At 41.3% G+C, this 15,135-nt stretch overlaps 1 protein-coding gene across 1 annotated transcript in view; it reads left to right on the top strand.

Moving 5' to 3' along the window:
• LOC115179354 (low-density lipoprotein receptor-related protein 1B) overlaps positions 1-15,135 on the top strand; it is a 203,359-nt gene that overhangs the window by 28,867 nt on the left and 159,357 nt on the right. Inside the window, exon 2 of the mRNA XM_029740789.1 lies at positions 10,672-10,809. Coding sequence (XP_029596649.1) covers positions 10,672-10,809 — 138 coding nt within the window. The remainder of the gene's footprint in view (positions 1-10,671; positions 10,810-15,135) is intronic.

Here is a 15,135-nt window from a genome sequence, read left to right as displayed (position 1 = left end):
GGTGGTTGCAGCGGCAGGGACTGAGAGACTAGTCAGGAGGGAAAGATGAAAACCTGCTCCAGAGTGCTCAGGACCTCAGACTGGGGCGAAGGTTCACCTTCCAACAGGACAACGACCCTAAGCACACAGCCAAGACAACGCAGGAGTGGCATCGGGACAAGTCTCTGAGTGTCCTTCAGTGGCCCAGCCAGAGCCTGGACTTGAACCCAATCGATCATCTCTGGAGAGACCTGAAAATAGCAGTGCAATGACGCTCCCCATCCAACCGGACAGAGCTTGTGAGGATCTGCAGAGAAGAATGGGAGAAAGTCCCCAAATACAGGAGTACCAAGCTTGTAGTGTCATACCCAAGAAGACTCGAGGCTGTAATCACTGCTAAAGGTGCTTCAACAAAGTAAAGGGTCTGAATACTGATGTAAATGTTATATTTCAGTTTTTTATTTGTAATAAATTGTTAAACATTTCTACAAACCTGTTTTTGATTTGTCATTATTGGGTATTGTGTGTAGATTGACGTGAAAAAAACGATTTCATGAATTTTAGAAGAAGGCTATAACGTAACAAAATGTGGAAAAAGTCAAGGGGTCTGAATACTTTCCGAATGCACTGTAGGTGTTAGAATATCAAAGCCTTCATCAAAACCCCACTCTCACATTTATCTCACATTTGAATGTGTTACCTGAGGGTAAAAAGTAACACTTAAAATGTATGAAAAGGTGAATCTTTCTGTGAAGAAAAAATATGACTACAGTTGATTTTTGTGTGAATTCAGACCAGGTTTAATGTTGGCCTTTTGTGTCCCACAGAATGACTTGTTTGTTTGCCGTGTTGCATAATTATTCAGGGGTGGTTCAACGGATCGTTTCTCTCTCCTCAACAGTAAACAGGCAGCACACCTTGCCAGGAGTCTCTCTAATATGTTATGTGTCATGTTCAGTGGTGAGCAGCAAAGTAGGTGTCCAACTCTGACTGTCACAATATCAAGAAGTTCCACTGCTGATATTAGCTGTCCTTTTTGTCAACTTTATGATGTTTGAATTTGAGTCGATTTCTTGAAAATGTATGAGTTGTTAGTTGTTGTTGATTTATGACACTTAGCTGAAGACTTCATTTAGTGATATCTACCTAACTGGTGGCAACCTAACATGAGTTCTTATTAGAATCTATTTGACATTTTAGTCATTTAGCAGACGCTCTTATCCGGATCAGTAAGGGTTGCATGCCTTGCTCAAGGGCACAACAACAGAATTTTCACCTGGTCATCTCTGGGATTTAAACCAGCAACCTTTCGGTTACTTGCCCAAATTTCTTAAATGCTAGGCTACCTGCCACCCCATATTTCTTGCACGTTTACTATTCATTGCCTGTGTGTTTGGGTTGGTGATACAAATTTGTTAGGCTGAAATTAAGGCCATTGACATTCCGTGATGTTAACAGAATGTGAATGATTTGTTTTCAATAATTGTTAGAATATCAAAGCCACTCTCACATTTAAAAAACTTACATTTTATGAAAATGTGCGTTTTTCTGGGAAGAAACAATGTGATATTTTTTGCAGTGACAGTTTTTAAGTGAATCCAGCCCAGTGTAATGTTTTTTTTGCCGTGGTGCACATTTTAATGTGTTACCCTGAGGGCTCTATTTTTAGCCGGTGTGAAGGTGGCACTAGTGTCAAATGCAAGTTAGTTTGCAATACAGTGGGGCAAAAAAGTATTTAGTCAGCCACCAATTGTGCAAGTTCTCCCACTTAAAAAGATGAGAGAGGCCTGTAATTTTCATCATAGGTACACGTCAACTATGACAGACAAAATGAGAAAACAAAATCCAGAAAATCACATTGTAGGATTTTTTATGAATTTATTTGCAAATTAGGGTGGAAAATAAGTATTTGGTCACCTACAAACAAGCAAGATTTCTGGCTCTCACAGACCTGTAACTTCTTCTTTAAGAGGCTCCTCTGTCCTCCACTCGTTACCTGTATTAATGGCACCTGTTTGAACTTGTTATCAGTATAAAAGACACCTGTCCACAACCTCAAACAGTCACACTCCAAACTCCACTATGGCCAAGACCAAAGAGCTGTCAAAGGACACCAGAAACAAAATTGTAGACCTGCACCAGGCTGGGAAGACTGAATCTGCAATAGGTAAGCAGCTTGGTTTGAAGAAATCAACTGTGGGAGCAATTATTAGGAAATGGAAGACATACAAGACCACTGATAATCTCCCTCGATCTGGGGCTCCACGCAAGATCTCACCCCATGGGGTCAAAATGATCACAAGAACGGTGAGCAAAAATCCCAGAAGCACACGGGGGGACCTAGTGAATGACCTGCAGAGAGCTGGGACCAAAGTAACAAAGCCTACCATCAGTAACACACTACGCCGCCAGGGACTCAAATCCTGCAGTGCCAGATGTGTCCCCCTGCTTAAGCCAGTACATGTCCAGGCCCGTCTGAAGTTTGCTAGAGAGCATTTGGATGATCCAGAAGAGGATTGGGATAATGTCATATGGTCAGATGAAACCAAAATATAACTTTTTGGTAAAAACTCAACTCGTCGTGTTTGGAGGACAAAGAATGCTGAGTTGCATCCAAAGAACACCATACTTACTGTGAAGCATGGGGGTGGAAACATCATGCTTTTTGGCTGTTTTTCTGCAAAGGGACCAGGACGACTGATCCGTGTAAAGGAAAGAATGAATGGGGCCATGTATCGTGAGATTTTGAGTGAAAAGATGAATCGTGGCTGGGTCTTTCAGCATGACAATGATCCCAAACACACCGCCCGGGCAACAAAGGAGTGTCTTCGTAAGAAGCATTTCAAGGTCCTGGAGTGGCCTAGCTAGTCTCCAGATCTCAACCCCATAGAAAACCTTTGGAGGGAGTTGAAAGTCCGTGTTGCCCAGCGACAGCCCCAAAACATCACTGCTCTAGAGGAGATCTGCATGGAGGAATGGGCCAAAATACCAGCAACAGTGTGTGAAAACCTTGTGAAGACTTACAGAAAACGTTTGACCTGTGTCATTGCCAACAAAGGGTATATAACAAAGTATTGAGATAAACTTTTGTTATTGACCAAATACTTATTTTCCACCATAATTTGCAAATAAATTCATTCAAAATCCTACAATGTGATTTTCTGGATTTGTTTTTCTCATTTTGTCTGTCATAGTTGAAGTGTACCTATGATGAAAATTACAGGCCTCTCTCATCTTTTTAAGTGGGAGAACTTGCACAATTGGTGGCTGACTAAATACTTTTCTGCCCCACTGTATCGTCATGTAAAAACTAGCGCAATGGCATTTTCCAGCCACAACGCCAGGTTCGGTAATTTACCTGGCTTGCGTTCATATGGAGGAGTGGAAATATTTGTGGTGTGTCCTTAAAAAGATGGTCCAAAGTGCTAATTTCAGGCAGCGCTGGCAGGGATATTTAAGACCAACCAAAAGCTGTTTTTAGTGTTAAGCCAGTTGGCTATGGCATGAATTTTGATGGCGTAAACGCAGCCTATCCAGCTGTGATGCCCATATGCGCATAGAACAAGGTGTGCTTTTGGTGCCTGTATACTTCCTATTTAGAAACATAAAACGTTAATGTTTTTTCCTCCCATTTCGTTTTATTTGAACATAAATCAAGCATGCCCTCCTCGCATTGTAGGCCATTTTCTTTTTTTCCTGCCCAATGTAATCAAGTCGGCTAGTCAAGACCATTGATAAAGTGTTTGGCTCGTGAGACCGCTTGGAAATAAATCTTAATCAACAAAGCTTTATTAAAAGATCAAGTTTGAAAGGAGCAAAACAATGAGCTGTAATTCCCTTTTTGTCGATGTATTGTAGGCAGGCCTACATTATTTTTGCCATGCTTTGGATGTGCGTAAAACCCCTCCATGATGTAGGCTACATGTGTTCATGCCCATCATGAAACAAGAGATTTGAACCTCGGTGAATAGCGGTGAACCTCGTATTAGAAGTTCTTTTCCTGTAACAATTGTTTGTTTTCCGTTTCATATTTTTAAAACCCAAGCCCTCCCTAAGCTACTGAGTGGCACAGCGGTCTAAGGCACTGCATCTCAGTGCAAAAAGTGTCACTACAGTCACAGGTTCAAATCCAGGCTGTATCACATCTGGCTGTGATTGAGAGTCCCATAGGGTGGCACACATTTGGCCCAGCACTGGCTGGGGTAGGCCATCATTGTCAGTATGAATTTGTTCTTAACTGACTTGCCTAGTTAAATAAAGGCTTACCCTAGGACTACTATAACGAAGGCTGGCCCAACAGAAATGCATGATAATTCACTGGCATGGTTTTATGGTGAGAATGTCAGTGGCGTGCATGCAATGCAACTTCAGGAGAAGTGTGAATGTGATCTGTAAGATGGTGCTAATATGTACAGTTGAAGTTTACATGCCCCTTAGCCAAATACATTTAACTCAGTTTTTCACAATTCCTGACATTTAATCCTAGTAAAAATTCCCTGTCTTAGGTCAGTTAGGATCACCACTTTATTTTAAGAATGTGAAATGTCAGAATAATAGTAGAGACAATGATTTATTTCCGCTTTTATTTCTTTCATCACATTCCCAGTGGGTCAGAAGTTTACATACACTCAATTAGTATTTGGTAGCATTGGCTTAACTTGGGTGAAACGTTTGGGGTAGCCTTCCACAAGGTTCCCACAACAAGTTGGGTTGGTGTAACTGAGTCCGGTTTGTAGGCCTCCTTGCTCGCACATGCTTTTTCAGTTCTGCGAGGTCAGGGTTTTGTGATGGCCACTCCAATACCTTGACTTTGTTGTCATTAAGCCATTTTGCCACAACTTTGGAAGTATGCTTGCGGTCATTGTCCATTTGGAAGACCCATTTGCGACCAAGCTTTAACTTCCTGACTAATGTCTTGAGATGTTGCTTCAATATATCCACATAATTTTCTTTCCCCATGATGCCATCGATTTTGTGAAGTGCACCAGTGCCTCCTGCAGCAAAGAACCCCCACAACATGATGCTGCCACCCCCGTGCTTCACGGTTGGGATGGTGTTCTTCGGCTTGCAAGCCTCCCCCTTTTTCCTCCAAACATAATGATGGTCATTATGGCCAAACAGTTCTGTTTTTCTTTCATCAGACCAGAGGACATTTCTACAAAAAGTACGATCTTTGTCCCCATGTGCAGTGGCAAACTGTAGTCTGGCTTTTTTATGGCGGTTTTGGAGCAGTGGCTTCTTCCTTGCTGAGCAGCCTTTCAGGTTATGTCGATATAGGACTTGTTTTACTGTGGATATAGATACTTTTGCACCTGTTTCCTCCAGCATCTTCACAAGGTCCTTTGCTGTTGTTCTGGGATTGATTTGCAATTTTCGCACCAAAGTACATTCATCTCTAGGAGACAGAACGCGTCTCCTTCCTGAGCGGTATGATGGCTGTGCGGTCCCATGGTGTTTATACTTGTGTACTATTGTTTGTACAGATGAACGTGGTACCTTCAGGCGTTTGGAAATTGCTCCCAAGGATGAACCAGACTTGTGGAGGTCTACAATTTTTTTCTGAGGTCTTGGCTGATTTCTTTTGATTTTCCCATGATGTCAAGCAAAGAGGCACTGAGTTTGAAGGTAGGCCTTGAAATACATCCACAGGTACACCTCCAATTGACTCAAATGATATCAATTAGCCTATCAGAAGCTTCTAAAGCCATGACATCATTTTCTGGAATTTTCCAAGCTGTTTAAAGTCAACTTAGCGTATGTAAACTTCTGACCAACTGGAATTGTGATACAGTGAAATAATCTGTCTGTAAACAATTGTTGGGAAAATTACTTGTGTCATGCACCAAGTAGATGTCCTAACCGGCTTGCCAAAACTACAGTTTGTTAACAAGAAATTTGTGGATTGGTTGAAAAACGAGTTTCAATGACTCCAACCTAAGTGTATGTAAACTTCGGACTTTAACTGTATATAAAACATTATATTTGGGAGCATTATAAGGGTGAGTGGACATTTTCCCTTTCTTTTTATATTGGATCTTTGTGCAGCTACTGTGAAAAGTTTAGATGTGTGTAAAACCCTCTGTGTTGTTTTAATAGTATATGCCCAAGAGAAGCAAATATGGCGCCTGCAATTGTGGTGCCTGTAATTGTATTTAGACATTAGGCTGTTTAAAACAAGTTATTGTTTCGTTTTAGGAGAATTTGATCAGAATTATTCACTCTCTTTTTAGTGACTTTAATCTTGCTTAGTGACAACATTTGGAATGTCCATGCTCAGCCATAATGGAATTTACGCACTCTGAAAGTATTCAGAGCCCTTTACTTTTTCCACATCAATCTGCACACAATACCCTATAATGACAAAACAAAAACAGTTTTTTAGAAAATGTTTCAAATAAAAAACTGAAATATTACATTTACATAAGTATTCAGACCCTTTACTCAGTACTTTGTTGAAGCACCTTTGGTAGCGATTACAGCCTCAAGTCTTCTTTGGTATGACGCTACAAGCTTGGCACACCTGTATTTTGGGAGTTTCTACCATTCTTCTCTGCAGATCCTCTCAAGCTCTGTCAGGTTGGATGGGGACCGTTGCTTGCTCAGATATTTTCAGGTCTCTCCAGTTCGATCAGGTTCAAGTCCGGACTCTGGCTGGGCCAGAACTCTCTGTACTTTGCTTTGTTCATCTTTGCCTCGATCCTGACTAGTCTCCCAGTCCCTGCTGCTGAAAAACATCCCCACAGCATGATGCTGCCACCACCATGTTTCACCGTAGGGATGGTATTGGCCAGGTGATGAGCGGTGCTAGGGTTCCTCCAGACGTGATGCTTGGTGTTTAGGCCAAAGAGTTCAATCTTGGTTTGAAGAGTCTTTAGGTGCCTTTTGGCAAACTCCAAGCAGGGTGTCATGTGTTTTACTGAGGAGTAGTTTCCATCTGGCCACTCTACCACAAAGGCCAGATTAGTGGAGTGCTGCAGAGATGGTTGTCCTTCCGGAAGGTTCTCTCATCTTCACAGAGGAAATCTAGAGTTCGGGTTCTTGGTCGCCTCCCTGACCAAGGCCCTTCTCCCCCGATTGCTCAGTTTGGCCAGGCGGCCAGCTCTAGGAAGAGTCTTGGTGGTTCCAAACTTCTTACATTTAAGAATGATGGAGGCCACTGTGTTTTTGGGGATCTTCAATGCTGCAGATTGTGCCTCTACACAATCCTGTCTCAGAGCTTTACTGTCAACTGTGGGACCTTATATAAACAGGTGTGTGCCTTTCCAAATCATGTCCAATCAATTGAATTTACCACAGGTGGGCTCCAATCAAGTTGTAGAAACATCTCAAGGATGATCAATGGAAACAGCATGCATCTGTGCTCAATTTTGAGTCTCATAGCAAAGGGTCTGAATACTTACCTAAATAAGGTATTTCTGTTTTTTCTTTTTGATACATTTGCAAATTTAAAAACAAACCTGTTTTCGCTTTGTCATTATGGGGTATTGTGTTTATATTGCTGAGGAGGTTTTTAGAATAAGGCTGTAATATAACAAAATGTGGAAAGCCATCAACATGGAAGCCATGCAATTACTTAGAGCAATGTGGACTGCAAACAGGTTCAAGTTAACATGTTTAGCAAAGATGGGATAGGTCTACATTTATTTATATTTTTTTCTGTAAGCTGTCTAACAAACTATAATGGACTAACATTGGAATCAAAGTTGATTCCAAAGCAATACATAAAAGACCGTAAACACACAACTTGAAGCAACCGCATATTTAGCCATGGAGCACGTCCTGATTGGCCAGTGAGGGTCCAAGCTTTGACACACCCAGAACTTGTTAATTCATCAAAACCCAGCCCTTTCTCCCTACTGACTTCCAATAAGTGTGCTTGTGAAAATAGCAAAAATATTTCTGACACAACCCCGGACCTATAACGCTACCGCCCAGCACTTAGCTTGACCATTGCGTTAGGTTTGTTTAATTAGAGCCCTCATTGTATATCATGTCTGCTTTAATAAGTCTGGTTTTGGGGTGGGGCTCTGTCAGAGCATGGGGAGGGTTGTGGTGGGTTTGATTTGGTGGGGGATCCGTGTGTTCTGCCCTCTACCTGTTCTGTCTGTTATCTGGCTACCCCTACCCCGGTCAACTGCCCGGCACCCTCCACAGCAATCCGCCAAAGCCCCCACCATTTCTCCTTCACCCAAATCCAGATAGCTGATGTTCTGAAAGAGCTGCAAAATCTGGACCCCTACAAATCAGCCAGGCTAGACAATCTGGACCCTCTCTTTCTAAAATGATCTGCCGAAATTGTTGCAACCCCTATTACTAGCCTGTTCAACCTCTCTTTCTTATCGTCTGAGATTCCCAAAGATTGGAAAGCTGCCGCGGTCATCCCCCTCTTCAAAGGGGGTGACACTCTAGACCCAAACTGCTACAGACCTAAATCTATCTTACCCTGTCTTTCTAAGGTCTTCGAAAGCCAAGTTAACAAACAGATTACCGACCATTTCGAATCCCACCGTACCTTCTCCGCTATGCAATCTGGTTTCAGAGCTGGTCATGGGTGCACCTCAGCCACGCTCAAGGTCCTAAACGACATCATAACCTCCATCGATAAGAGACATTACTGTGCAGCCGCATTCATCGACCTGGCCAAGGCTTTCGACTCTGTCAATCACCATATTCTTATTGGCAGACTTGACAGCCTTGGTTTCTCAAATGATTGCCTCGCCTGGTTACCAACTACTTCTCCGATAGAGTTCAGTGTGTCAAATCGGAGGGCCTGTTGTCCGGACCTCTGGCAGTTTCTATGGGGGTGCCACAGGGTTCAATTCTCGGGCCGACTCTCTTCTCTGTATACATCAATGATATTGCTCTTGCTGCTGGTGATTCTCTGATCCACCTCTACGCACACGACACCATACAACTCTCCTTCCATGGCCTCCAACTGCTCTTAAACGCAAGTCAAACTAAATGCATGCTATTCAATCGATCACTGCCCGCACCTGCTCGCCCGTCCAGCATCACTACTCTGGACAGCTCTGACTTAGAATACGTGGACAACTACAAATACCTAGGTGTCTGGTTAGACTGTAAACTCTCCTTCCAGACTCACATTAAGCATGTCCAATCCAAAATTAAATCTAGAATTGGCTTCCTATATCGCAACAAAGCATCCTTCACTCATGCTGCCAAACATACCCTCGTAAAACTGACCATCCTACCGAACCTCGACTTCGGTGATGTCATCTATAAAATAGCCTCCAACACTCTACTCAACAAACTGGATGCAGTCTATCACAGTGCCATCCGTTTTGTCACCAAAGCCCCATACACTACCCACCATTGCGACCTGTACGCTCTCGTTGGTTGGCCCTCGCTTCATACTCGTCGCCAAACCCACTGGCTACAGGTTATCTACATGTTAGGTAAAGCACCGCCTTAAAAATCTCTGAAGCTGGAGACTCATATCTCCCTCACTAGCTTTAAGCACCAGCTGTCAGAGCAGCTCACAGATCACTGCACCTGTACATAGCCCATCTGTAAACAGCCCATCTATCTACCTACCTCATCCCCATACTGTATTTATTTTGTTATCTTGCTCCTTTGCACCCCAGTATCTCTACTTGCACATTCATCTTCTGCACATCTACCATTCCAGTGTTTAATTGCTATATTGTAATTACTTTGCCACCATGGCCTATTTATTGCCTTAACTCCCTTATCTTACCACTCACTGTATATAGACTTTTTTCTTATGTTGTACTGTATTATTGACTATGTTTTGTTTATTCCATGTGTAACTCTGTGTTGTTGTATGTGTTGAATTACTATGCTTTATCTTGGCCGGGTCACAGTTGCAAATGAGAACTTGTTCTCAACTAGCCTACCTGGTTATATAAAGGTGAAATAAAAATAAAAAATTAATTTGTAGAATCATAAAAAATGGCACATTTCTATAATGGAGGAATAGTCGTGAGGTAATGTTGCTCTGTGATATATTTGTATAGCTGCAGACTATCAGGTTAGATACGATTTACAGTAGATTCTTTTTTGGTATTGCAATAAGCAAATAATGGTTCGCCGAGACATTGCTTTCGGTTCCCTTTTCAAAACCTATTCATAAGTATTGCTTTAGTGAATATAATAGATGTTGAGTAGCCCTGTGGGATATAATAAATGAACCCACTCTGTGATTTAATTGCAAACTGATTCTAGACTGCTTTAAAAAATTTGTACTGATATATATGTAAAACATAGTAGAAATAAAGAAAAACCCTTGAATGAGTAGGTGTGTCCAAACTTTTGACCGGTACTGTATTTATATTTTCTTTCTTCGCATTTTCTAAATGATATATGATCCTCTTCCTGGGATCATAAAAATGGATCCACAGGGAATGGATCCACAGGGAATGTCAATAGAGGGGAAACCTTGGGTGTTAACCATGAAGCACCAACTCTAAAGAAAACATTCACGGTATATGTTTGACAAGACTGGTGGGGTGAACATGTGGGGATGGTAAAAGTATACCACCAACACAATAGTCTCATTAAAGAAACTATTAATACACCTTTGTATCTTTTGTCATGGGAAAGACAGCTTAACTTTCCTGACTCTCATAAGCCTACAGCGTCTTCATGTTGATGACCAAATCAAGAATATTACTTTGAACCCATGATATTTGTTTTTAATTCTCATTTTAGGTACAAAAGCTGAGTTGGTGAGATGTCCGCCGAATCACATGCAGTGCATTGGCTCCAAAATGTGCATCCACTTCAATAAACTTTGCAATGGAGCGAGAGATTGTGAGGACGGATATGATGAAGGAGTACACTGTCGAGGTGAGTGTGTAGTTGAACGAAATGATGTTGAATGTAATAATAAACGACATTCATCAATCTGACTTCATTATTAGGTGAATAAATGCAGCAGGCCATGTACATTTCTGGAGGATCTAGCCTTACATCAACTCTCAGTACGACTATAATGAACATGTGTCTATTTTGCGGCGTTATGCAATTATTAAGAGACGAGATACAAATAGCTACAGTAATCCTGGCGACCAATGTTCTAGCGTTCATTTATTGTGTCATGTAGGGATGTCAAGGTGGAACCCAAGCACATACTATGTCTAGTGTAAGTTATATTTACCAATAGACCTACTAATTACTCTGTAAAACGAGGAATGCATTTACTCAATTCAACTAATAGGATTTATTAGTCACAAAAGAATGAACACTCAAACAATTCCAGTGTACATGAAATACATGATACGCTACAAATTAGATGACTATCAGCTACGTAAGACTTAACGTGGTTACATATATCTTCAATTCAAAATCATCTCTAAGAGAAAATACTTCGTGTGTGATACACAAAGGAGCTTACTAACAGGTTCTCAAAGTATGAACGAATTCACTGACTTTTAAAAAATTCAAGCAGAAACTCACGCCCAGCCTGAATTAACATTTACTTGCACTTTGCTAGTGAAAACAATAGGCAGGAACTCATACCAAGATTCTAATCTAATCAACTACGTTAAAGTGATAAGAGCACACCCGTGTCACTCCTCTTTTAACTATCTGCCTTCAGCGTAACACAGTGTCCCTGTAACAATACATCCAGAGCACTCACCGTACAATAGAATATATCAAAATTCTTTATGAACTCTTGAAACAATCCAAACATGACAATTTATTCTGAACAAAATTATAAATGCAACATGTAAAGTGTCAGTCCCATGTTTCATGAGCTGAAATAAAAGATCCCAGAAATGTTCCATATACAAAAAAAGCTTATTTCTCTCAAATGTTGTGCACAAATTTGTGAGCATTTCTCCTTTTCCAAGATAATCCATCCACAATTAAGAAGGAAAGAAATTCCACAAATCAACTTTTAACAAGGCAAGGTTCATTGAAATGCATTCCAGTTGACAACTTCATGAAGCTGGCTGAGAGAATGCCAAGAGTGTGCATATCTGTCATCAAGGCAGGTGTGGCATATCAAGAAGCTGCTTAAAAGCATGATCATTACACAGGTGCAGCTTGTGCTGGAGACAATACAAGGTACTCTAAAATGTGCAGTTTTGTCACACAATACAATGCCACAGATGTCTCAAGTTTTGAGGGAGCGTGCAATTGGCATGCTGACTGCAGGAACATCCACCAGAGCTGTTGCCAGAGAATGTAATATTAATTTGTCTACCAAAAGCCGCATCCAACGTCATTTTATAGAATTTGGCAGTACGTCCAACTGGCCTCACAACCGCAGACTATGTGTAACCATGCCAGCCCGTCTTCTTCATCTGCGGGATCGTCTGAGACTGGACAGCTGATGAAACTGGTTTGCACAACCAAAGAATTTCTGCAAAAGCTGTCAGAAACCGTCTCAGGGAAGCTCATCTGCCTGCTCATCATCCTCACCAGAGTTTTGACCTGACTGTAGTTCGGCGTTGTAACCGACTTCAGTGGGCAAATGCTCACCTTTGATGGCCACTGGCACGCTGGAGAAGTGTGCACTTCACGGATGAATCCTGGTTTCAACAGTACTGGGCAGATGGCAGACGGTGTGTATGGCATTGTGTGATGTCAACGTTGTGAACAGAGTGCCCCATGGTGGTGGTGGGGTTATGTAAGGGATTACCCCCCTGATTTGGACAAAATAACATGGCAACATATTGGCATAGCACGAATCATACACACGATTGAAATAACCACCCAAATCGGCCCATCTCCGGGCCAATCATATGGCAATTTTCCGATGGCAATTGCCAATTGTAACACCCCAAATTTCCTTTAGATGGCGAGCGTGCTCCACCTTGGTTTTTCATACAGCAAATGATACCCAATTCTTACCCAAGTCTCAGATTTTGATAAAATGATATTTTTTTTGAAAACGTAGCATCTTGTAAAAAAGTGGTTTCTGGACCGTTTTTCGAATTTTTTTCGATTGTTATGTCAATTACACATGTATAAGAGCTGTATGAACATGCTTCTGACGTTTTTTATTGATGTCGTTTTTTGGGTTGCTTTTGCTTGTGCGCAAGGCATATGATTTGTGCATTTTGAATATGATTTCATAGGAAAAAAGTGACATTTTTTTTTTCATTTTTTTTGCAAAATGACATATCCAATGCTTTTTTTTGTCACTTGTGGAAGTATTGCAAGTGCCAAATTACAGCAAATATCCAAAAGATAGCTAGAGCTCTCCGCAGTGAATTTTCATATTGCAAATGTAACACAATTCAAGTCCCAAGTGTCAAATTTTGAAAAAATGACATATTTTTTGAAAACTTTTCAACCCTAAAAAAGTGGTTTCTGGACCGTTTTTCGATTTTTTTTTGATTTTTATGTCAATTACACATGTATAAGAGCTGTATGGACATACTTTTGACATATTTTATTGACATAATTTTTTGGGTTGTTTTTGCTTGTGCATAAGGCATTTGGAATATGTTTTGTGCATTTGGAATATGATTTCATAGGAAGTCAAAAGTGACATATTTGCTTGTGCATAAGGCATATGATTTGTGCATTTGGAATATGATTTCATAGGAAGTCAAAAGTCACATATTTATATTTTTTGCCAAATGCCATTAGAAATGTGCAAATTAAATGTCCAATTCTTTTTTTGTCAATTATACATGTATGAAAGTATTGAATGTGCCAAATCAGTATGTTTGTCCGTTTGCCATGTACGATCATAGGAAGTCGGTTTCCAAACCCAAAAGTCAGTGAACCATGTTCCAAATGGCATTTATACTGCCCAAATGATATATATCCCTATGTTGAGCCATCAATCAACGCAGATGGTCTACTTGTCATGTATGATGAGGGAGAAGTGGGACTCTGTTGCTTTTAACATTTTTAACGAATTTGACATGCTCAGAATGCATAATTGACTGGCCCGATGATCTCGGGATGGCCGTGCAGTGACTGTGGTTCCTCTCCATCGCTCGTTGTGTTGATTTCATCATGTCAACTTTGGTGATATTTTTTGCTGTTGAATCATCTTGCAAATGCGCGTTACATTTGCAATATTGCGCGTTACGTTTGCAATATGATTCAATGGGCATTTAGCATCACAAATTTAGGCATGCTCAAAAATACTGCAGAAATGCATTATTGACTGGCTCGATGAACTCGGGATGGCCGGGCAGTGACTGTGGTTCCTCTCCATTGCTCGTCACCCAGCAGTCAGCGTCCATCAGTCAATTAGATGTCATTTTGACACCAAACTGATAGCATCTGACACCAAATCCACTTTTTCCAACTCGTATAGAAGCCAACTATCACATATGTCAGAGAAGGCCCATAATTCACAGTGCTTTCAATTTTAACCATAAAAAAACCTAAAACACATAGTTACGTTATAGCTGCGGGTCCAGCTCTGACATTATGTGTAGGCCTATGTGAGGCGACCCCGAATCCCAAGTTTCGGCTCGATAGGTCATTCGGTGCCCGAGCAATGGCCTAATTGGTGCTGAAAATCCACTTTTTCAGGGCGTTACTACGGGGCCCCTGAATGAGCTATCGGACAGAGACATTGGGGTCCGTCTCTATGGGCCGAGGCGGTTTCAATGCACCTAGTCTTGCGACTCTGGGACATTTCTACATGTCGCCATGTCCGTGATATTCAAAATGAATTGAAAATATTGCAAATGTACGAGGCGGTTTCTCGGTCAGAGAACCTTCTAGAGCCCCATAAATCACCGTGCACTATCGACTTGAGCTCTAGAACAGGTTTCTAAAATTTCGGAGCTCTAGGTCTGACGGTTCTTGAATCGTTTGAACGAAAGTAACTATTGAAGGCGGTATAAGCCTCTAAGCCCCATACTATGTACCTATGGCCAAATTGTGTGTGTGTTTTTGTTTTTTTTGCAAAAAGAATAGACACACGTTGTCTTTGGGGTAGGCATATACAGAATCCTGAATATGAAGTCTCTACCTTAAGAATTGACTGAGAAACAGATGGTTGAGTTGCGTGATTTTCACTATCTGCAGGTGGCAATATGACAATAGCTCTTGGGTGTTTTTAACCACTTCCGGTTGTCACAGGAAGCTGTTGCTTCACACACGTTGTCTTTGGGGTAGAAATAAACAGAATCCTGAATAAGAAGTCTCTACCTTAAGAATTGACTGAGAAACAGATGGTTGAGTTGCATGATT

The sequence above is a fragment of the Salmo trutta genome, chromosome 39 (assembly GCF_901001165.1).
Source record: "Salmo trutta chromosome 39, fSalTru1.1, whole genome shotgun sequence".
In the NCBI taxonomy this organism is placed as follows: domain Eukaryota; kingdom Metazoa; phylum Chordata; class Actinopteri; order Salmoniformes; family Salmonidae; genus Salmo; species Salmo trutta.
Note: the sequence above shows the minus strand (reverse complement) of the source record. Positions and strands in the feature narration are given on the sequence as shown.